Source organism: Phyllobates terribilis, unplaced genomic scaffold (assembly GCF_046119375.1).
Source record: "Phyllobates terribilis strain yellow unplaced genomic scaffold, ASM4611937v1 Scaffold_9__5_contigs__length_417890890, whole genome shotgun sequence".
Taxonomy (NCBI): domain Eukaryota; kingdom Metazoa; phylum Chordata; class Amphibia; order Anura; family Dendrobatidae; genus Phyllobates; species Phyllobates terribilis.
The window spans coordinates 392885847-392911103 of NW_027362769.1; the positions used below are offsets into that span (position 1 = coordinate 392885847).

General features: G+C 39.8%; 1 protein-coding gene across 2 annotated transcripts in view; it reads left to right on the forward strand.

Moving 5' to 3' along the window:
• Positions 1-2191: 2191 nt before the first annotated feature.
• Positions 2192-25257, forward strand: part of LOC141162539 (sulfotransferase 1C2-like) — a 71974-nt gene continuing 48908 nt past the window's right edge. The window contains exons 1-2 of one of the 2 annotated variants that reach the window (XM_073648739.1): positions 2342-2407; positions 12566-12860. Coding sequence is in view for 1 of the 2 variants with exons in the window: in XM_073648738.1 (XP_073504839.1) it covers positions 2207-2407 (201 nt within the window). In the remaining variant the exon portion in view is untranslated. Of the gene's footprint in view, positions 2408-12565; positions 12861-25257 lie in introns of both variants that reach the window. The other variant, XM_073648738.1, reaches the window with a different exon arrangement.

Genomic DNA, 25257 nt, shown 5'->3' on the forward strand with positions numbered 1-25257 from the left:
GTGGGGGAACTATGGGGACATCATACAGTGTGTGGTGTGACTGTGGGGAACTATGGGGACATCATACAGTGTGTGGTGTGACTGTGGGGGAACTATGGGGACATCATACAGTGTGTGGTGTGACTGTGGAGGAACTATGGGGACATCATACAGTGTGTGGTGTGACTGTGGGGGAACTATGGGGACATCATACAGTGTGTGGTGTGCCTGTGGGGGAACTATGGAGACCTCATACAGTGTGTGGTGTGACTGTGGGGAACTATGGGGACATCATACAGTGTGTGGTGTGACTGTGGGGAACTATGGGGACATCATACAGTGTGTGGTGTGATTGTGGGGGAACTATGGGGACATCATACAGTGTGTGGTGTGACTGTGGGGGAACTATGGGGACATCATACAGTGTGTGGTGTGACTGTGGGGAACTATGGGGACATCATCTTGTGCGCGGCAGAGAGTGGGATTATACTGAGTTTAGAGTGGAATCATACAGTGTGTGGTGTGACTGTGGAGGCAAATTGTGGGGGTATCATACTGTGTGCAGGGGACATGTTTGCTGGTATTACGCTGTATGGGGGCCATGAAAAGGGCATCCTAGTGGGTGAGAACAATAAGGGGTTTCATGGGCGACATTACATGTCCCTCTCACTCTCTTTAAGGCTATGTGTCCACGATGCAGAAATGCTGCGGATTTTTCCTGAGCGTTTCTGCTTCTCCCTGGCAGAAAAAAACGCATGCGGATCGTACATGCGGATCGTACATGCGGAGTGTACATGCGGATCGTACATGCGGATCGTACATGCGGAGTGTACATGCGGATCGTACATGCGGATCGTACATGCGGATCGTACATGCGGATCGTACATGCGGAGTGTACATGCGGATCGTACATGCGGATCGTACATGCGGAGTGTACATGCGGATCGTACATGCGGATCGTACATGCGGAGTGTACATGCAGATCGTACATGCGGATCGTACATGCAGATCGTACATGCGGAGTGTACATGCAGATCGTACATGCGGATCGTACATGCGGAGTGTACATGCAGATCGTACATGCGGATCGTACATGCGGATCGTACATGCGGATCGTACATGCGGATCGTACATGTGTTTTTCCTGCCAGGGACAAGCGGATGTGAAGCGTTCTTCACATGCATTTCCGCATGTGGGTTGACAAGCGTTTTTAGCATCACTTGGAAAGTGCTTGTCAACTTCACACTATATAAATCCATGCAACTGGCAACCGGCATATATAGTGTGACCCGAGAGAATGTCAAAAAATAAAAAAATAAATATATACTTACCCTCCGATGGCCCGCGCTGTCCTGCTTCGCTCTTGGTCCCGGCTGCCGGCAGCGGTAGAGTGAAGGACCTGCTAACGTCAGCATCGCGTGACCCGTCACATGACTGTGACGTCAGCGCAGGTCCTTCATTCCATTGCGAAGTGCCGGGAAGCAAGCAGGAGCGCAGCGCGGGCCGCCAGAAGGTAAGAATACATTTATTTTTTATTTTATTCTTTTTTTACAGCTTTTTTAATGGTACCTGGGTGTGGATGAGACTCTCCTCTCCTCCACACCCGGGTATCATCCGCACATTAGAACGCGTGGAATAAGCATCTACATATACAGTAATGCGGATTCCATGCGTTCCAATGCAAGTCAATGGCGGCGAAAACGCAGCGTTTCCACAAAATAATTGGTAGTGCTGTGTTTTTTTCCGCAGCGGAAATTTCCACAGCATGTGCAGATTATCATTGGGGAACATGGCAGACCTTCTACCAAGCATTTTTTAAGCGTTTCTGCAGCGGAATTGCCGCTGTGGAAACGCTTAAAAAACGCATCGTGGGCACACAGCCTAATAGTTGGGGGGTCTGCTCTTCTGTGACTTTCTGCCGTGACCCAAATAGATATTTTTTTAGGTGGGGGCAGTTTAGAATTTTACTATGGGGCCCCATGATTTTTATGTAGGTCCCTGCTGATACGTCTGCTGAGCCGTGTATCTAATCTTGTGAGTGATACATTCTGCTGTATCTAATCTTGTGAGTGATACATTCTGCTGTATCTAATCTTGTGAGTGATACATTCTGCTGTATCTAATCTTGTGAGTGATACATTCTGCTGTATCTAATCTTGTGAGTGATACATTCTGCTGTATCTAATCTTATGAGTGATACATTCTGCTGTATCTAATCTTGTGAGTGATGCATTGTGCTGTGACTACATATAAATTCTCGGTAATCCAGAATAACCAGATAATTAGAGGAGGCTGCAGCAGTCGGGGTGAGGGGGTTAATAATGAGGTCACATGGTCTGCTCCAGCCCTGCAGGCCCCGCCCCTGCTCTTCTCCACAGTCAGTCCTCTCACTGATGAGTGCTGGGAGTGCGGCTGCCGCCATCCTCAGGTAAGTGCAGGGTCAGTGCTGGATGTGCTGTCCCGGACCTCAGAACACATCCAGAACCAGAGGCCTCGGCGAGAATTGTTCAGTTCTTCCCAGTGAAACTGCACAAGGCTGAGAAAAAGGATGTGGAAGGGATTCCTATGGATCCTGGGCTGGTTCTGGTACTCCGCACGCTGGGCTGGTTCTGATACTCCGCACGCCGGGCTGGTTCTGATACTCCACACGCCGGGCTGGTTCTGGTACTCCGCACGCCGGGCTGGTTCTGATACTCCGCACGCCGGGCTGGTTCTGGTACTCCGCACGCCGGGCTGGTTCTGGTACTCCGCACGCCGGGCTGGTTCTGGTACTCCGCACGCCGGGCCGGTTCTGATACTCCGCACGCCGGGCCGGTTCTGATACTCCGCACGCCGGGCCGGTTCTGATACTCCGCACGCCGGGCCGGTTCTGGTACTCCGCACGCCGGGCCGGTTCTGGTACTCCGCACGCCGGGCCGGTTCTGATACTCCGCACGCCGGGCTGGTTCTGATACTCCGCACGCCGGGCTGGTTCTGAGGACAGCTGATCTGTCAGGTTCTACGTCTTAACTGTAGTAACCGAACAATTGCGTTATTGTGACAGTAAATTCAATAACTCTTTCGTAAGTGTCCAGCTCACAAGTCAGAACTATGTGGCACCATGGTGACTGCCTGACAGTAACCAAGAGGCCCCCGAACCAGCAGTCATATTGTGTGTAGATTAGAAGAGGGAGATGGAACATTTCTGCAAACTCACATCATCCACAACACTAAAGATAATGTTCTTATCTGTCCCAAAAAGCAACAGATACGACATACTGAGACTATTATCTGCTCATTAACACCCAAAATATATCCTGTATGTAGAATATATCCACTATAATACTGCCCCCTATGTGCAAGAACATAACTACTATAATACTGCCCCTATGTACTAGAATATAACTACTATAATACTGCTCCTATGTACAAGAATATAACTACTATAATACTGCTCCTATGTACAAGAATATAACTACTATAATACTGCCCCTATGTACAAGAATATAACTACTATAATACTGCCCCTATGTACAAGAATATAACTACTATAATACTGCTCCTATGTACAAGAATATAACTGCTATAATACTGCCCCCTATGTACAGGAATATAACTACTATAATACTGCCCCCTATGTACAAGAATATAACTACTATAATACTGCCCCTATGTATAAGAATATAACTACTATAATACTGCTCCTATGTACAAGAATATAACTACTATAATACTGCTCCCTATGTACAAGAATATAACTACTATAATACTGCCCCTATGTACAAGAATATAACTACTATAATACTGCCCCCTATGTACAAGAATATAACTACTATAATACTGCCCCTATGTATAAGAATATAACTACTATAATACTGCTCCTATGTACAAGAATATAACTACTATAATACTGCTCCCTATGTACAAGAATATAACTACTATAATACTGCTCCCTATGTACAAGAATATAACTACTATAATACTGCCCCTATGTACAAGAATATAACTACTATAATACTGCCCCTATGTATAAGAATATAACTACTATAATACTGCTCCTATGTACAAGAATATAACTACTATAATACTGCTCCCTATGTACAAGAATATAACTACTATAATACTGCTCCCTATGTACAAGAATATAACTACCATAATACTGCTCCTATGTACAAGAATATAACTACTATAATACTGCTCCCTATGTACAAGAATATAACTACTATAATACTGCCCCTATGTACAAGAATATAACTACTATAATACTGCCCCCTATGTACAAGAATATAACTACTATAATACTGCCCCTATGTATAAGAATATAACTACTATAATACTGCTCCTATGTACAAGAATATAACTACTATAATACTGCTCCCTATGTACAAGAATACAACTACTATAATACTGCCCTTATATACAAGAATATAACTAATATAATACTGCTCCCTATGTACAAGATTATAACTGCTATAATACTGCCCTTATATACAAGAATATAACTACTATAATACTGCTCCCTATGTACATGAATATAACTACTATAATACTGCCCGTATGTACATGAATATAACTACTATAATACTGCCCCCTATGTACATGAATATAACTACTATAATACTGCTCCTATGTACAAGAATATAACTACTATACTACTGCCCCTATGTACAAGAATATAACTACTATAATACTGCTCCTATGTACAAGAATATAACTACTATAATACTGCCCCTATGTACAAGAATATAACTAGTATAATACTGCCCCTATGTACAAGAATATAACTACTATAATACTGCCCCTATGTACAAGAATATAACTACTATAATACTGCCCCTATGTACAAGAATATAACTAGTATAATACTGCCCCTATGTACAAGAATATAACTACTATAATACTGCCCCTATGTACATGAATATAACTACTATAATACTGCCCCTATGTACATGAATATAACTACTATAATACTGCCTTCATGTACAAGAATATACAGTTATATGAAAAAGTTTGGGCACCCCTATTAATCTTAAGCTTAATGTTTTATAAAAATTGGTGTTTTTGCACCAGCTATTTCAGTTTGATCTATGTAATAACTGTTGGACACAGTAATGTTTCTGCCTTGAAAGGAGGTTTATTGTACTAACAGAAAATGTGCAATCTGCATTCAAGCAAAATTTGACAGGTGCATGTGTATGGGCACCCTTATCATTTTCTTGTTTTAAATACTCCTACCTACTTTTTACTGACTTACTAAAGCACTTTTTTTGGTTTTGTAACCTCATTGAGCTTTGAACTTCATAGCCAGGTGTATGCAATCATGAGAAAAGCTACTTAAAGTGGCCACTTGCAAGTTGTTCTCCTGTTTGAATCTCCTCTGAAGAGTGGTATCATGGGCTCCTCAAAACAACTGTCAAATGATCTGAAAACAAAGATTATTCAACATAGTTGTTCAGGGGAAGGATACAAAAAGCTGTCTCAGCGATTTAACCTGTCAGTTTCCACTGTGAGGAACATAGTAAGGAAATGGAAGAACACAGGGACAGTTCTTGTTAAGGCCAGAAGTGGCAGGCCAAGAAAAACATCAGAAAGTCAGAGAAGAGGAATGGTGAGATCAGTCAAGGACAATCCTCAGACCACCTCCAGAGAGCTGCAGCATCAACTTGCTGCAGATGGTGTCACTGTGCATCGGTCAACTATACAACGCACTTTGCACAAGGAGAAGCTGTATGGGAGAGTGATGCGAAAGAAGCCGTTTCTGCAAGCACGCCACAAACAGAGTCGGCTGAGGTATGCAAAAGCACATTTGGAGAAGCCAATTTCTTTTTGGAAGAAGGTCCTGTGGACTGATGAAACCAAGATTGAGTTGTTTGGTCATACAAAAAGGCGCTATGCATGGCGGCAAAAAAACAGCATTCCAAGAAAAACACTTGCTACCCACAGTAAAATTTGGTGGAGGTTCCATCATGCTTTGGGGCTGTGTGGCCAATGCCAGCACCGGGAAATCTTGTTAAAGTTGAGGGACGCATAGATTCCACTCAGTATCAGCAGATTCTTGACAATAATGTTCAAGAATCAGTGACAAAGTTGAAGTTACACAGGGGATGGATCTTTCAGCAAGACAATGATCCAAAACACCGCTCCAAATCTACTCAGGCATTCATGCAGAGGAACAATTACAATGTTCTGGAATGGCCATCCCAGTCCCCAGACCTGAATATCATTGACCATCTGTGGGATCATTTGAAGAGGGCTGTCCATGCTCGGCGACCATCAAACTTAACTGAACTGGAATTGTTTTGTAAAGAGGAATGGTCAAAAATACCTTCATCCAGGATCCAGGAACTCATTAAAAGCTACAGGAAGCGACTAGAGGCTGTTATTTTTGCAAAAGGAGGATCTACTAAATATTAATGTCACTTTTCTGGTGGGGTGCCCATACTTATGCACCTGTCAAATTTTGTTTGAATGCAGATTGCACATTTTCTGTTAGTACAATAAACCTCATTTCAAGGCAGAAACATTACTGTGTCCAACAGTTATTACATATATCAAAGTGAAATAGCTGCTGCAAAAACACCAATTTTTATAAAACATTAAGCTTAAGATTAATAGGGGTGCCCAAACTTTTTCATATAACTGTAACTACTATAATACTGCCCTCTATGTACAAGAATATAACTACTATAATGCTGCTCCTATGTACAAGAATATAACTACTATAATACTGCGTCTATATACAAGAATATAACTACTATAATACTGCGTCTATATACAAGAATATAACTACTATAATACTGCTCCTATGTACAAGAATAAAACTACTATAATACTGCCCCTATGTACAAGAATATAACTACTATAATACTGCGTCTATATACAAAAATATAACTACTATAATGCTGCTCCTATGTACAAGAATATAACTACTATAATACTGCGTCTATATACAAGAATATAACTACTATAATACTGCTCCTATGTACAAGAATATAACTACTATAATGCTGCTCCCTATGTACAAGAATATAACTACTATAATACTTATAACTACTATAATACTGCTCCTATGTACAAGAATATAACTACTATAATACTGCCCCCTATGTACAAGAATATAACTACTGTAATACTGCCCCCTATGTACAAGAATATAACTACTATAATACTGCCCCCTATGTACAAGAATATAACTACTGTAATACTGCCCCCTATGTACAAGAATATAACTACTATAATACTGCCCCCTATGTACAAGAATATAACTACTATAATACTGCTCCTATGTACAAGAATATAACTACTGTAATACTGCTCCTATGTACAAGAATATAACTACTGTAATACTGCCCCCTATGTACAAGAATATAACTATCATAATACTGCTCCTATGTACAAGAATATACCTACTATAATACTGCCCCTATGTACATGAATATAACTAATATAATACTGCTCCCTATGTACAAGAATATACCTACTATAATACTGCCCCTATGTACAAGAATATAACTATTATAATACTGCCCTCTATGTACAAGAATATAACTACTATAATACTGCCCTCTATATACATGAATATAACTACTATAATACTGCCCCCTATGTACATGAATATAACCACTATAATACTACTCCTATGTGCAAGAATATAACTACTATAATACTGCCCCTATGTACAAGACTATAACTACTATAATACTGCCTTCATGTACAAGAATATAACTACTATAATACTGCCCTTGATGTACAAGAATATAACTACTATAATACTGTCCCCTATGTACTAGAATATAACTACTATAATACTGCCTCTATGTACAAGAATATAACTGCTATAATACTGCCTTCATGTCCAAGAATATAACTACTATAATACTGCCCTTATGTACAAGAATATAACTACTATAATACTGCTCCCTATGTACAAGAATATAACTACTATAATACTGCCCTTATGTACAAGAATATAACTACTATAATACTGCTCCCTATGTACAAGAATATAACTACAATAATACAGCCCCCTATGTACAAGAATATAACTACTATAATACTGCTCCTATGTACATGAATATAAGTACTATAATACTGCCCGTATGTACATGAATATAAGTACTATAATACTGCCCGTATGTACATGCATATAACGTATGTACATGAATATAACTACTATAATACTGCCCTTATGTACAAGAATATAACTACTATAATACTGCCCCTATGTACAAGAATATAACTACTATAATACTGCCCCTATGTACAAGAATATAATTGCTATAATACTTCCTTCATGTACAAGAATATAACTACTATAATACTGCTCCTATGTACATGAATATAAGTACTATAATACTGCCCGTATGTACATGAATATAAGTACTATAATACTGCCCGTATGTACATGAATATAACGTATGTACATGAATATAACTACTATAATACTGCCCTTATGTACAAGAATATAACTACTATAATACTGCCCTTATGTACAAGAATATAACTACTATAATACTGCCCCCAAGCTGTGAGGTTGTGTTTTGTAGCTCTCCTCATGTCTGGAGCAAGCCCAGGGCGGGGCCCCCCTGGGCGGGGAAGCTCCCCAGGCAAGGCCCAGGCTTCTCGGCCTACACTGGGACAAGGCTCCCAGGCTACTTCCAATGGGAATAATACACCCAGAGTCACTGTGAGACCTGTGACTGCAGCACAAAGCTCCAGCAAGAAAGAAGGAGATAAAGAATCTGTGTGTAAAGTTTTGGGAGGAAAACCAGCTCCAAGTGCAGCAAAGAAGCCAGAAGTGAGTAAAGAAATGCAGCAAAGTGTGAAGCTTTGTAATCCACCCAGTGGAAGTCCAGTCCGTGCACAGCCCCAGCCGGCAGCTCAGCCTCCATCACCATCAGGTGTGCAGCTCAGCTCTCCAGTCTGCAGACAGAGACGGACGTCTCTGGAGAAACAAACCCTCCAGGAAAATCTCCAGCAGCAGCATGTGGTGTCCGGCATGGTGAATTCAGGTCGCACGAGGTCGCAGTCTGGTGTCAGCGGTAAACTTGCCGCAGTGCCTGAATCCAACAAGGTAGCCACAAAAACACCTGTGGTGGACGCAAGGGACAAGTCAGTATTCAGAGTCCCTGACCCTGTGGCCAAGCCTAAATCTGTGGAGACGCAGCGTGCCCCCGAGCTGCAGCTGGCGGAGGAGATACCCGGACTGGTCAGGAAGATGGGCGAGTTGCAGCAGCACAAACAACTGCTGCAGATGCAGATAGACTTTATCTATAATCTAAAAGCAACTAACCCTGAGAGTAACGCTGTATGTGACATGAAACTGAACTCACTTGGTGTAGAGCTGGCGAGTGTGGTGCAGGACATGGACAGTGTGCTGGAAAACATGGGGCCCCTGAAGGAGACCTACGCAAACCGGGCACGGTTCGCCTCCTATAAGCAGGACTGTGCTGCGGAGTCCAGTACCCCTGATGTGAAGTCAGAGACCCCCCAGCTGCAGGCACGACCGGTGTTACAGGCTCCCCGCTTCTGTTTCCAGGTTGGAAAAACACTGCAACAGCAGGCAGCGGCGTGTGAACCGGAGTGTATCCCTCAGATTCCAGCAGAGGCACCACAAGTCCCAGAGTGCCCCACACAGGAGCAGGACATTGCATGTGAGACTGTTTGTGCTGATGAGGCCGAGGCTGAAGCACAGACTGGCGCTAATGATGCTGTGCCTATGGGGTCGGGGGCTGGGGGGGATTCACAGGCTGTGATGGACGTTGTACTGTCTGATGATAATAATGCTGTTCATGATAATGTGCATGATATGGGTGATTGTCCCCCTTTACCATCTAGTACACAAGGTGTGACAGCCCCTCCTGCTGCAGACCCTATCCCTGTCAGCCAGCCTAGTGTGACCCGGCAGGTGCCCCCCAGGAATGCCTGGAGCCGCGGCGCTCCGTCTTTCACCTCCGGAGCAGGGTATACGGGCCAGACATTTAGGCGCATAAATGTAGTGCGTTTTAAATTCTTAGGTGCCAAGGAGGATCTACCACAACGCAGGTATGTGGTGAGAGAGCTACTATGCCGCCAGATGGGGTTTGTGCCGACTGAAATCCTGGCGGTAACTAATCTGCAGGACAGGCAGGGCTATGATGTCAGCTTTAAGCTCATGCCTGACCTGGATAGATTCTGGGCCAATTACCCCAAGTTCAGAGAAACTGAAGGCTGGAATAAGTTTATACTGGTTCCCATTTCCAGGCCAGATACCGTCACTGCGAATATCACCTTCTGGAATGAGGCCGTTCCCCCACAGGACATCCAGGTGTGGCTCCAGAGACATTGTGACCTCGTCTCTGGACTCACCAAGATCAGAGATGAGGATGGTATCTGGACAACGGGGTGGAAGGTCCAGGTGAAGCTGCGGCAGTATAACAACATCACTGCCCACCTACCCAACTCCTTCTTCATTGGGAGGGAGAAGGGGGCATGTTACTATCCCGGGCAGCCAAGAAAATGCTTTAAATGTGGTAAAACAGGTCATCTGGCTAATGCCTGTACTGTACTAAAGTGCAGCCTGTGTGGGGTAATCGGCCATGTCGCTGCAGACTGCCGGGACGTTAGGTGCAACCTCTGTGGTAAGATGGGCCACCCTCACAGGGACTGTCCAGACGCCTGGCACAATATCTGCAAAGCCTTCCCTGATGAGGATGTGGTGGCAGGGGCAGAGGCTCAGGAGGTGGTGGCAGGGGCAGAGGCTCAGGAGGTGGTGGCAGGGGCAGAGGCTCAGGAGGTGGTGGCAGGGGTGCAGGAGGAAGAGGATTTAACTTCAGCAGGGATACTGAATAGCTCAGGTGCCCGTCAGGAGTCCACCCATGTAACACCAGAGCAGCGGGGTACAGAGGGTGCAGAGGGGAACATGGAGGTCGTGCCTCAGGTAGCCCCCCCTTCAGCATCAATGTCTGTATCTGATGACTGGAGCGTAAATCATAATAAAAGAAAGAAAAAGAACACGTCCTCCCGTAAACCTGAGGCAGAATATGACTCTGGTCAGAGTGGTAGTAAGAAGGTCCAGAGTTCTGCAGATGTGATGGTTGTGTCCAACAAATATGGAGTCTTATCTGAGGATAATGATGATGACTATGAGGAAGAGTTGAGGAAAATTGATGCTGAATGTGACAGGGACACAGAGGACCATCCCCCGCCAAAGCGGAAGCCCTTATCTGTGGACCCTCAGGTGGAGGCTGACATGGACACCGGTGGTGGACAGAATATCTCTGATTCACGATGATGGCTGTTACTCTGCTCCTTCTATATTGTGTTGTGATGGCGGGGTTCTCATTAACACTGACATCAAGTAACGTGAATAGTATTAAGGTGAGGAGGACGAGACACACGGTGTATGAACATCTCAGATACCTGGACACAGATGTCATCTTCCTGCAGGAGACACGACTGACATCTCTGGGGCTTTTGAGAGAGGCTGAGAGGGAATGGCGATCCGGTCCATCTTTCTGGTCACTGGCTGTGGAGCCTTACGCCGGGGTTGCTATCCTGTTTAACACCCATGATGTGACTGTACATAGGATGACAGAAGTGGTCATGGGAAGGTGTCTGGTCCTGGAAGTCACTATCCATGGTAGGCGACTCCGGCTTATTAACATCTATGGGCCACAGACGGTGACTGACAGGATCCAGCTGTTTAATGACGTCAGGCCTTTCCTCTTCACCTCTCTCCCGGTGGTGATGGCGGGAGACTTTAATGCCATACTGACATCAGGTGACAGCTCCTCAGGTAGGACAGTGACCAGGGACGGCAAGGTCCTACATAACATCATAATGCAGGCAGGACTGACTGACATTTTCACACAGGGAGGTCGTCAGCCAAAATTTACGTATTCTTGTTCCAACAGGAGCAGTAGGATAGATTTTGTTTTTGCGAGTCCTACTGAGGCTGTCAGCACCCTGAGTGAGAAGGTCGTCCCTTACTCTGACCACCTCGCCTTGTGCTTCTGTCTGGGGACCTCTAACCGCCCGGACATTGGTAGAGGGTTGTGGAAGCTTAATTCCAGTCTCCTAGGTGATGCCTATGTCCAGAGTCGTGTCCACTCCCTTATTCAGGTCCATCTAGACAGGGTTGATTTTTATGACAACATGACCGACTGGTGGGAGGACGTCAAGGAGGATATCAGATCCCTCTTAAAGAGACTGTCAGTTAATAAAGGGAAGAACAAGTACAGCCAGTACCTAAAGCTGCGTAAAGAATTGGAGTCATTGTATTCGGCAGGCGGGGATGACAAAGTGAAGATCGACCGGCTGAAATCTGAGATAAGGCAGTATCAGTACAGCAGGTACACCTCCCTGGTTCTTGAACGGGATTATGGGTCCTTAGGGGCACCTGATCCCTTTGAGAATTGCAGGGAGAGGGTGGCCAAAAAAATGGTCCCAGGTCTCACTGACTCCCAGGGTGTATTGCAGGATTCACGGGAGGGTATTCTGGGGGTCGTGAGATCTTACTATGCTGACTTGTTTCAGAGGAAAGTTTTGGATAAAAATAAGATGGCTCAATTCTTGGAGGCAACTCCAGTGCCTGATACTAACGATCTGGACTTTTCTTCTTTGACAGCAGAATTAACGGTGGAGGAAGTTAAGGCGGCTATTGATAAATTATATCTGAAGAAGGCACCAGGTCCAGATGGTATAACAGCAGAATTTTATAAGGAATTCAGAGACCTCCTGGCTCCAATCCTTGTGGATGTGTATAGGAATTGTCTAGAAAATCACCTGATGCCTCCATCCATGAGAGTGTCCTCGTTAATTCTGCTGTCTAAAGGTAAAGAGCCGAGTGACATCAAGAACTGGAGGCCGATTGCCCTCTTGAATGTAGACAGGAAGATTCTGGCAAAGATCCTGTTTTCTAGGTTAGTCTGTTTGTCCCCGGCACTGTTGGCAGGCTCTCAGTTTGGCACAGTAAAAGGGCGGAACATCTCTGGAGCAGTCATCTCGATACGGGAGATGTTTGAGAGATGTAAAGCTCTGCGGTGTGGGAGATATGTTGTCAGTCTGGACCAGGCTAAAGCCTTTGACAGGGTTGATCACGATTATCTGTGGGCCACTTTGTCAAAGTACGGTGTTCCGGGACAATTCGTGGATTGGCTGAAGACTTTGTATAGAGAGGCGGTGAGCTTTCCTCTGATTAATGGTTGGCAGGGTGATACTTTTGGAGTTGGGGCGGGGGTGAGACAGGGCTGCCCACTGAGTCCGCTCCTGTATGTTTTCGCCATAGACCCGTTTCTGAGGTCACTGCAGGAGTATGATTTTCAGGGGGTGCCGGTCCCCCACTGCCTGCCTCTGACTGTTGTTGCCTATGCTGATGATGTGACGTTGGTGATCTCCAATCCTCAAGAGGTGCGGATGTTATCGGCGGCCATCAGAAGCTACTCTGAGGCCTCCGGGTCTCTGGTCAACCTTGAGAAGAGTCAAGCTCTGTGGACGTTAGACACTGATCCTGGCTTTGATCTGCCACAGTTTGCTAAAGCCTCCACCCATATTAAGATCCTAGGGGTTAAATTTGGGAGGGATGATAATGCCAAGCTAAATTGGGAAGAGAAATTGGAAACCGGAAATGCAAAGGTTCAGCGATGGAAGAACTGGAGGCTGACCTACAGAGAAAGGGTCGCTATGTTGAAGACCTACCTGGTCCCCATCTTCTTGTATGTCTCTGTTATTTTCCCTTTGCCAGAGTCTTTCTCAGCGAGGCTTTTCAGCTTGTTCTTCCAGCTCTTGTGGGGGAATAGGTTGAACCTAATAAAGAGGGGAGTAACGTACCTACGGCGGAGAGATGGTGGGCTGGATATGTTAAATCCAAGGGTTTTCTTTGACTCCCTGTTTCTAAAAGTGAATTTTGGGAACATGGACTCAAACAGTAGCTCCCTGTGGGTGAATAGTATCAAGGACTGGATATTGCCTTTTGCAGAGTCTTGGGTGCGAGGCGGCAGTCTCAAGAGGAGGAGATGGACAGGTGGCCACCTCCCCCAGTATCTGGACTACGGTCTGAAGTGTGTCAGGAAGTGGGGACTGGAGAGGTCTTACATTGAGAGCAATACGAGAAGAGACCTATATGCTCATGTATGTGGGACGTTCTTCTTTTCTCCACTGGCCCTGAGAGATTGTGTCACCACCACCCTGCAGGAAAGTCTCAGGTTCCTAAACGGGAAACGACTTCCTCCCAAACTGTTTGACATCTCTTGGCTTTCACTACATAGTCGGCTCTTTGTCAGGGGGAACCTGAAACATCTGAGTGTCTCTGATCGGAATTGTCCCCTTGGTTGTCAGCAGGAGGAGACTATGGAGCACTCTATCTGTGATTGCTGGGGAGGGAGGAAGATCTGGGAGGAGGTGTCAGCTAATCTAAAAATCCCCAGACTTCTGACCCTAAAGTATCCTGACATAATCTATGGTGTCCCATCCACTGTCAGTAACATCGACAGAGAGACCATGTACATTATAATCAGTGTCATAAAATACTATCACTGGCACATGAGAACCCGGGTGTCACTGCACAATGAGCCGTTCGATCACACCGCTGCAGCCAATCAGGTGATATCAGAACTCCGGTGGATAAAATCACTAGAAGTTGGAAGGAGTCAGAAAAACATAAAGTTATGGAGCAACGTAAAATTCAGTTAGGGAATATGATTATTATTATTATTTATTTTATTTTTTTTCTCTTTCCCGCAGGCGTGGACTTTTTAATTTATTTATGTATATGATCTGATTATTTTAATGGTTTTTTTTTGTATATATAACCCATGTGATTTGTCTTTTTGTAATACTGGATGATTTTTGTTTGTTATATTTGTATTTATGTTTGTTTTTATAATAAAAATTGCCCCCTATGTACATGAATATAACTACTATAATACTGCTCCTATGTACAAGAATATAACTACTATAATGCTGCTCCTATGTACAAGAATATAACTACTATAATACTGCTCCTATGTACAAGAATATAACTACTGTAATACTGCTCCTATGTACAAGAATATAACTACTATAATGCTGCTCCTATGTACAAGAATATAACTACTATAATGCTGCTCCTATGTACAAGAATATAACTACTATAATACTGCCCCCTATGTACAAGAATATAACTACTATAATACTGCCCCCTATGTACAAGAATATAACTACTATAATACTGCCCCCTATGTACAAGAATATAGCTACTATAATACTGCCCCCTATGTACAAGAATATAGCTACTATAATACTGCTCCTATGTACAAGAATATAACTACCATAATACTGCTCCTATGTACAAGAATATAACTACCATAATGCTGCTCCTATGTACAAGAATATAACTACTATAATGTTGCTCCTATGTACAGGAATATAACTACTATAATACTGCCCCTATGTACAAGAATATAACTACTATAATACTTATAACTACTATAATACTGCTCCTATGTACAAGAATATAACTACTATAATTCTGCCCCCTATGTACAAGAATATAACTACTATAATACTGCCCCCTATGTACAAGAATATAACTACTATAATACTGCCCCCTATGTACAAGAATATAACTACTATAATACTGCCCCCTATGTACAAGAATATAACTACTATAATACTGCCCCCTATGTACAAGAATATAACTACTATAATACTGCCCCCTATGTACAAGAATATAACTACCATAATGCTGCTCCTATGTACAAGAATATAACTACTATAATGTTGCTCCTATGTACAGGAATATAACTACTATAATACTGCTCCTATGTACAAGAATATAACTACTATAATTCTGCCCCCTATGTACAAGAATATAACTACTATAATACTGCCCCCTATGTACAAGAATATAACTACTATAATACTGCCCCCTATGTACAAGAATATAACTACTATAATACTGCCCCCTATGTACAAGAATATAACTACTATAATACTGCCCCCTATGTACAAGAATATAACTACTATAATACTGCCCCCTATGTACAAGAATATAACTACTATAATACTGCCCCCTATGTACAAGAATATAGCTACTATAATACTGCCCCCTATGTACAAGAATATAACTACTATAATACTGCCCCCTATGTACAAGAATATAACTACTATAATACTGCCCCTATGTACAAGAATATAACTACTATAATACTGCCCCCTATGTACAAGAATATAGCTACTATAATACTGCCCCCTATGTACAAGAATATAACTACTATAATACTGCCCCCTATGTACAAGAATATAACTACTATAATACTGCCCCTATGTACAAGAATATAATTGCTATAATACTTCCTTCATGTACAAGAATATAACTACTATAATACTGCCCCCTATGTACAAGAATATAATTACTGTAATACTGCCCCCTATGTACAAGAATATAACTACTATAAAACTGCCCCCTATGTACAAGAATATAACTACTATAATACTGCCCCCTATGTAGAAGAATATAACTACTATAATACTGCTCCCTATGTACAAGAATATAACTACCATAATGCTGCTCCTATGTACAAGAATATAATTACTGTAATACTGCCCCCTATGTACAAGAATATAACTACTATAATACTGCCCCCTATGTACAAGAATATAACTACTATAATACTGTCCCCTATGTACTAGAATATAACTACTATAATACTGCCTCTATGTACAAGAATATAACTGCTATAATACTGCCTTCATGTCCAAGAATATAACTACTATAATACTGCCCTTATGTACAAGAATATAACTACTATAATACTGCTCCCTATGTACAAGAATATAACTACTATAATACTGCCCCCTATGTACAAGAATATAACTACTATAATACTGCCCCCTATGTACAAGAATATAACTACTATAATACTGCCCCCTATGTACAAGAATATAACTACTATAATACTGCCCCCTATGTACAAGAATATAACTACTATAATACTGCCCCCTATGTACAAGAATATAACTACTATAATACTGCCCCCTATGTACAAGAATATAGCTACTATAATACTGCCCCCTATGTACAAGAATATAACTACTATAATACTGCCCCCTATGTACAAGAATATAACTACTATAATACTGCCCCTATGTACAAGAATATAACTACTATAATACTGCCCCCTATGTACAAGAATATAGCTACTATAATACTGCCCCCTATGTACAAGAATATAACTACTATAATACTGCCCCCTATGTACAAGAATATAACTACTATAATACTGCCCCTATGTACAAGAATATAATTGCTATAATACTTCCTTCATGTACAAGAATATAACTACTATAATACTGCCCCCTATGTACAAGAATATAATTACTGTAATACTGCCCCCTATGTACAAGAATATAACTACTATAAAACTGCCCCCTATGTACAAGAATATAACTACTATAATACTGCCCCCTATGTAGAAGAATATAACTACTATAATACTGCTCCCTATGTACAAGAATATAACTACCATAATGCTGCTCCTATGTACAAGAATATAATTACTGTAATACTGCCCCCTATGTACAAGAATATAACTACTATAATACTGCCCCCTATGTACAAGAATATAACTACTATAATACTGTCCCCTATGTACTAGAATATAACTACTATAATACTGCCTCTATGTACAAGAATATAACTGCTATAATACTGCCTTCATGTCCAAGAATATAACTACTATAATACTGCCCTTATGTACAAGAATATAACTACTATAATACTTCCTTCATGTACAAGAATATAACTACTATAATACTGCCCTCTATGTACAAGAATATAAGTACTATAACACTGCCCCCTATGTACATGAATATAACTACTATAATACTGCTCCCTATGTACAAGAATATAACTAGTATAATACTGCCCCTATGTATAAGAATATAACTGCTATAATACTGCTTTCATGTACAAGAATATAACTAATATAATACTGCCCCTATGTACAAGAATATAACTACTATAATACTGCTCCTATGTACAAGAATATAACTACTATAATACTGCCCCTATGTACATGAATATAACTACTATAATACTGCTCCCTATGTACAAGAATATAACTACTATAATACTGCCCTCTATGTACAAGAATATAACTACTATAATACTGCCCTCTATGTACAAGAATATAACTACTATAATACTGCCCCCTATGTACATCAATATAACTACTATAATACTGCCCCCTATGTACATCAATATAACTACTATAATACTGCTCCTATGTACAAGAATATAACTACTATAATACTGCCCCTATGTACAAGAATATAACTACAATAATACTGCCTTCATGTACAAGACTATAACTACTATAATACTGCCCCCTATGTACAAGAATATATCTACTATAATACTGCCTTCATGTACAAGAATATAACTACTATAATATTGCCCTCTATGTACAAGAATATAACTACTATAATACTATCCCTATGTACAAGAATATAACTACTATAATACTGATCCTATGTACAGGAATATAACTACTATAATACTGCCCCTATATACAAGAATATAACTACTATAATACTGCCCCTATATACAAGAATATAACTACTATAATACTGCTCCTGTGTACAAGAATATAACTACTATAATATTGCCCCCTATGTACAAGAATATAACTACTATAATACTGCTCCTATGTACAAGAATATAACTACAATAATACTGCTCCTATGTACAAGAATATACAGTGCTGGCCAAAAGTATTGGCACCCCTGCAATTCTGTCAGATAATACTCAGTTTCTTCCTGAAAATGATTGCAATCACAAATTCTTTGGTCTTATTATCTTCATTTAATTTGCTTGCAAAGAAAAAACACAAAAGAGAATGAAGCAAAAATCAAATCATGGATCATTTCACACAAAACTCCAAAAAAGGGCCGGACAAAAGTATTGGCACCCTCAGCCTAATACTTGGTTGCACAACCTTTAGCCAAAATAACTGCGAACAACCGCTTCCGGTAACCATCAATGAGTTTCTTACAATGCTCTGCTGGAATTGTAGACCATTCTTCTTTGGCAAACTGCTCCAGGTCCCTGATATTTGAAGGGTGCCTTCCCCAAACTGCCATTTTGAGATCTCTCCACAGGTGTTCTATGGGATTCAGGTCTGGACTCATTGCAGGCCACCTTAGAAGTCTCCAGTGCTTTCTCTCAAACCATTTTATAGTGCTTTTGGAAGTGTGTTTTGGGTCATTGTCCTGCTGGAAGACCCATGACCTCTGAGGGAGACCCAGCTTTGTCACACTGGGCCCTACATTATGCTGCAAAATTTGTTGGTAGTCTTCAGACTTCATAATGCCATGCACACGGTCAAGCAGTCCAGTGCCAGAGGCAGCAAAGCAACCCCAAAACATCAGGGAACCTCCGCCATGTTTGACTGTAGGGACCGTGTTCTTTTGTTTGAATGCCTCTTTTTTTTTCCTGTACACTCTATGTTGATGCTTTTTCCCAAAAAGCTCTACTTTTGTCTCATCTGACCAGAGAACATTCTTCCAAAACATTTTAGGCTTTCTCAGGTAAGTTTTGGCAAACTCCAGCCTGGCTTTTTTATGTCTCGGGGTAAGAAGTGGGGTCTTCCAGGGTATCCTACCATACAGTCCCTTTTCATTCAGATGTCGACGGATAGTACGGGTTGACACTGTTGTACCCTCGGACTGCAGGGTTGCTTGAACTTGTTTGGATGTTAGTCGAGGTTCTTTATCCACCATCCGCACAATCTTGCGTTGAAATCTCTCGTCAATTTTTCTTTTCCGTCCACATCTAGGGAGGTTAGCCACAGTGCCATGGGCTTTACACTTCTTGATGACACTGCGCATGGAAGACACAGGAACATTCAGGTCTTTGGAGATGGACTTGTAGCCTTGAGATTGCTCATGCTTCCTCACAATTTGGTTTCTCAAGTCCTCAGACAGTTCTTTGGTCTTCTTTCTTTTCTCCATGCTCAATGTGGTACACACAAGGACACAGGACAGAGGTTGAGTCAACTTTAATCCATGTTAACTGGCTGCAAGTGTGATTTAGTTATTGCCAACACCTGTTAGGTGCCACAGGTAAGTTACAGGTGCTGTTAATTACACGAATTAGAGAAGCATCACATGATTTTTCAAAGGGTGCCAATACTTTTGTCCACCCCTTTTTTAGGTTTGGTGTGGAATTATATCCAATTTGGCTTTAGGACAATTCTTTTTGTATTTTTTTCATTGAAGACAAATGAAATTAAGAGAATAATACCAAAGAATTTGTGATTGCAATCATTTTCAGGAAGAAACTGAGTATTATCTGACAGAATTGCAGGGGTGCCAATACTTTTGGCCAGCACTGTAACTACTATAATACTGCTCCTATGTACAAAAATATAACTACTATAATACTGCTCCTATGTATAAGAATATAACTACTATAATACTGCTCCTATGTACAAGAATATAACTACTATAATACTGCCCCCTATGTACAAGAATATAACTAATATAATACTGCCCCGTATGTACAAGAATATATCTACTATAATACTGCCCCCTATGTACAAGAATATAACTACTATAATACTGCCCCCCATGTACAAGAATATAACTACTATAATACTGCCCCCCATGTACAAGAATATAACTACTATAATACTGCTCCCTATGTACAAGAATATAACTACTATAATACTGCCCCCTATGTACAAGAATATAACTACTATAATACTTCCCCTTATGTAGAAGAATATAACTACTATAAAACTGCCCCCTATGTACAAGAATATAACTACTATAAAACTGCCCCCTATGTACAAGAATATAACTACTATAATACTGCCCCCTATGTAGAAGAATATAACTACTATAATAATGCCCCCTATGTACAAGAATATAACTACTATAATACTGCCCCTATGTACAAGAATATAACTACTATAAAACTGCCCCCTATGTACAAGAATATAACTACTATAAAACTGCCCCCTATGTACATGAATATACCTACTATAATACTGCTCCTATGTACAAGAATATAACTACCATAATGCTGCTCCTATGTACAAGAATATAACTACTATAATACTGCCCCCTATGTACAAGAATATAACTACTATAATACTGCCCCCTATGTACAAGAATATAACTACTGTAATACTGCTCCTATGTACAAGAATATAACTACTATAATACTGCTCCTATGTACATGAATATAACTACTATAATACTGCTCCCTATGTACAAGAATATAACTACTATAATACTGCTCCTATGTACAAGAACATAACTACTATAATACTGCCCCTATGTACAAGAGTATAACTACTATAATACTGCCCTCTATGTACAAGAATATAACTACTATAATACTGCCCTCTATATACATGAATCTAACTACCGGTATTATAATACTGCCCCCTATGTACATGAATATAAGCACTATAATACTGCTCCTATGTACAAGAATATAACTACTATAATACTGCCCCTATGTTCAAGAATATAACTACTATAATACTGCCCCTATGTACATGAATATAACTACTATAATACTGCTCCCTATGTACAAGAATATAACTACTATAATACTGCTCCTATGTACAAGAACATAACTACTATAATACTGCCCCTATGTACAAGAGTATAACTACTATAATACTGCCCTCTATGTACAAGAATATAACTACTATAATACTGCCCTCTATATACATGAATCTAACTACCGGTATTATAATAATGCCCCCTATGTACATGAATATAAGCACTATAATACTGCTCCTATGTACAAGAATATAACTACTATAATACTGCCCCTATGTACAAGACTATAACTACTATAATACTGCCTTCATGTACAAGAATATAACTACTATAATACTGCCCCCTATGTACATGAATATAACTACTATAATACTGCTCCTATGTACAAGAATATAACTACTATAATACTGCCCCCTATGTACATGAATATAACTACTATAATACTGCCCCTATGTACAAGAATATAACTACTATAATACTGCCTTCATGTACAAGAATATAAGTACTATAATACTGCCCCTTATGTACATGAATATAACTACTATAATGCTGCTCCTATGTACAAGAATATAACTACTATAATGCTGCCCTATGTACAAGAATATAACTACTATAATACTGCTCCTATGTACAGGAATATAACTACTATAATACTGCTCCTATGTACAGGAATATAACTACTGTAATACTGCCCCTATGTACAAGAATATAACTACTATAATGCTGCTCCTATGTACAAGAATATAACTACTATAATACTGCCCCTATGTACAAGAATATAACTACTATAATACTGCTCCTATGTACAAGAATATAACTACTATAATACTGCTCCTATGTACAAGAATATAACTACTATAATACTGCCCCTATGTACAAGAATATAACTACTATAATACTGCCCCTATGTACAAGAATATAACTACTATAATACTGCCCTCTATATACATGAATCTAACTACCGGTATTATAATACTGCCCCCTATGTACATGAATATAAGCACTATAATACTGCCCCTATGTACAAGAATATAACTACTATAATACTGCCCCTATGTACAAGAATATAACTACTATAATACTGCTCCTATGTACAAGAATATAACTACGATAATACTGCTCCCTATGTACAAGAATATAACTACTATAATACTGCCCCTATGTACAAGAATATAACTACTATAATACTGCCCCCTATGTACAAGAATATAACTACTATGATACTGCTCCCTATGTACAAGAATATAACTACTATGATACTGCCCCCTATGTACAAGAATATAACTAATGTAATACTGCCCCCTATGTACAAGAATATAAGTACTATAATACTGCCCCCTATGTACAAGAATATAACTACTATAATGCTGCTCCTATGTACAGGAATATAACTACTATAATACTGCCCCTATGTACAAGAATATAACTACTATAATACTTATAACTACTATAATACTGCTCCTATGTACAAGAATATAACTACTATAATACTGCCCCTATGTACAAGAATATAACTACTATAATACTGCTCCTATGTACAAGAATATAACTACTATAATACTGCCCCTATGTACATGAATATAACTACTATAATACTGCTCCCTATGTACAAGAATATAACTACTATAATACTGCCCCTATGTACAAGAACATAACTACTATAATACTGCCCCTATGTACAAGAGTATAACTACTATAATACTGCCCTCTATGTACAAGAATATAACTACTATAATACTGCCCTCTATATACATGAATATAACTACTATAATACTGCCCCCTATGTACATGAATATAACCACTATAATACTGCTCCTATGTACAAGAATATAACTACTATAATACTGCCCCTATGTACAAGACTATAACTACTATAATACTGCCTTCATGTACAAGAATATAACTACTATAATACTGCCCCCTATGTACATGAATATAACTACTATAATACTGCTCCTATGTACAAGAATATAACTACTATAATACTGCCCCCTATGTACATGAATATAACTACTATAATACTGCCCCTATGTACAAGAATATAACTACTATAATACTGCCTTCATGTACAAGAATATAACTAATGTAATACTGCCCCCTATGTACAAGAATATAACTACTATAATACTGCCCCTATGTACAAGAATATAACTACTATAATACTGCCCCTATGTACAAGAATATAACAACTATAATACTGCCCCCTATGTACAGGAATATAACTACTATAATACTGCCCCCTATGTACAGGAATATAACTACTATAATACTGATCCCTATGTACAAGAATATAACTACTATAATATTGCCCCCTATGTACAAGAATATAACTAATGTAATACTGCCCCCTATGTACAAGAATATAACTACTATAATACTGCCCCCTATGTACAAGAATATAACTACTATAATGCTGCTCCTATGTACAGGAATATAACTACTATAATACTGCCCCTATGTACAAGAATATAACTACTATAATACTTATAACTACTATAATACTGCTCCTATGTACAAGAATATAACTACTATAATACTGCCCCTATGTACAAGAATATAACTACTATATTACTGCTCCTATGTACAAGAATATAGCTACTATAATACTGCTCCCTATGTACAAGAATATAACTACTATAATACTGCTCCTATGTACAGGAATATAACTACTATAATACTGCCACCTATGTACAAGAATATAACTACTGTAATCCTGCCCCCTATGTACAAGAACATAACTACTATAATACTGCCCCCTATGTACAAGAATATAACTACTATAATGCTGCTCCTATGTACAGGAATATAACTACTATAATGCTGCTCCTATGTACAAGAATATAACTACTATAATTCTGCCCCCTATGTACAAGAATATAACTACTATAATACTTCCCCTTATGTACAAGAATATAACTACTATATTACTGCCCCCTATGTACAAGAATATAACTACTATAATACTGCCCCCTATGTACAAGAATATAACTACTATAATACTGCTCCTATGTACAAGAATATAACAACTATAATACTACTCCTATGTACAAGAATATAACTACTATAATACTGCTCCTATGTACAAGAATATAACTACTATAATACTGCCCCCTATGTATTAGAATATAACTACTGTAATACTACTCCTATGTACAAGAATATAACTACTATAATACTGCTCCTATGTACAAGAATATAACTACGATAATACTGCTCCCTATGTACAAGAATATAACTACTATAATACTGCCCGTATGTACAAGAATATAACTACTATAATACTACTCCTATGTACATGAATATAACTACTATAATACTGCTCCCTATGTACAAGAAAATAACTACTATAATACTGCCCGTATTTACAAGAATATAACTACTATAATACTGCTCCCTATGTACAAGAATATAACTAGTATAATACTACTCCTATGTACAAGAATATAACTACTATAATGCTGCTCCTATGTACAAGAATATAACTACTATAATACTGCTCCCTATGTACAAGAATATAACTACTATAATACTGCCCGTATGTACAAGAATATAACTACTATAATACTACTCCTATGTACATGAATATGACTACTATAATACTGCCCTTATGTACAACAATATAACTACTATAATACTGCCCCCTATGTACAACAATATAACTACTATAATACTGCCCCCTATGTACAACAATATAACTACTATAATACTGCCCCCTATGTACAAGAATATAACTACTATAATGCTGCTCCTATGTACAAGAAT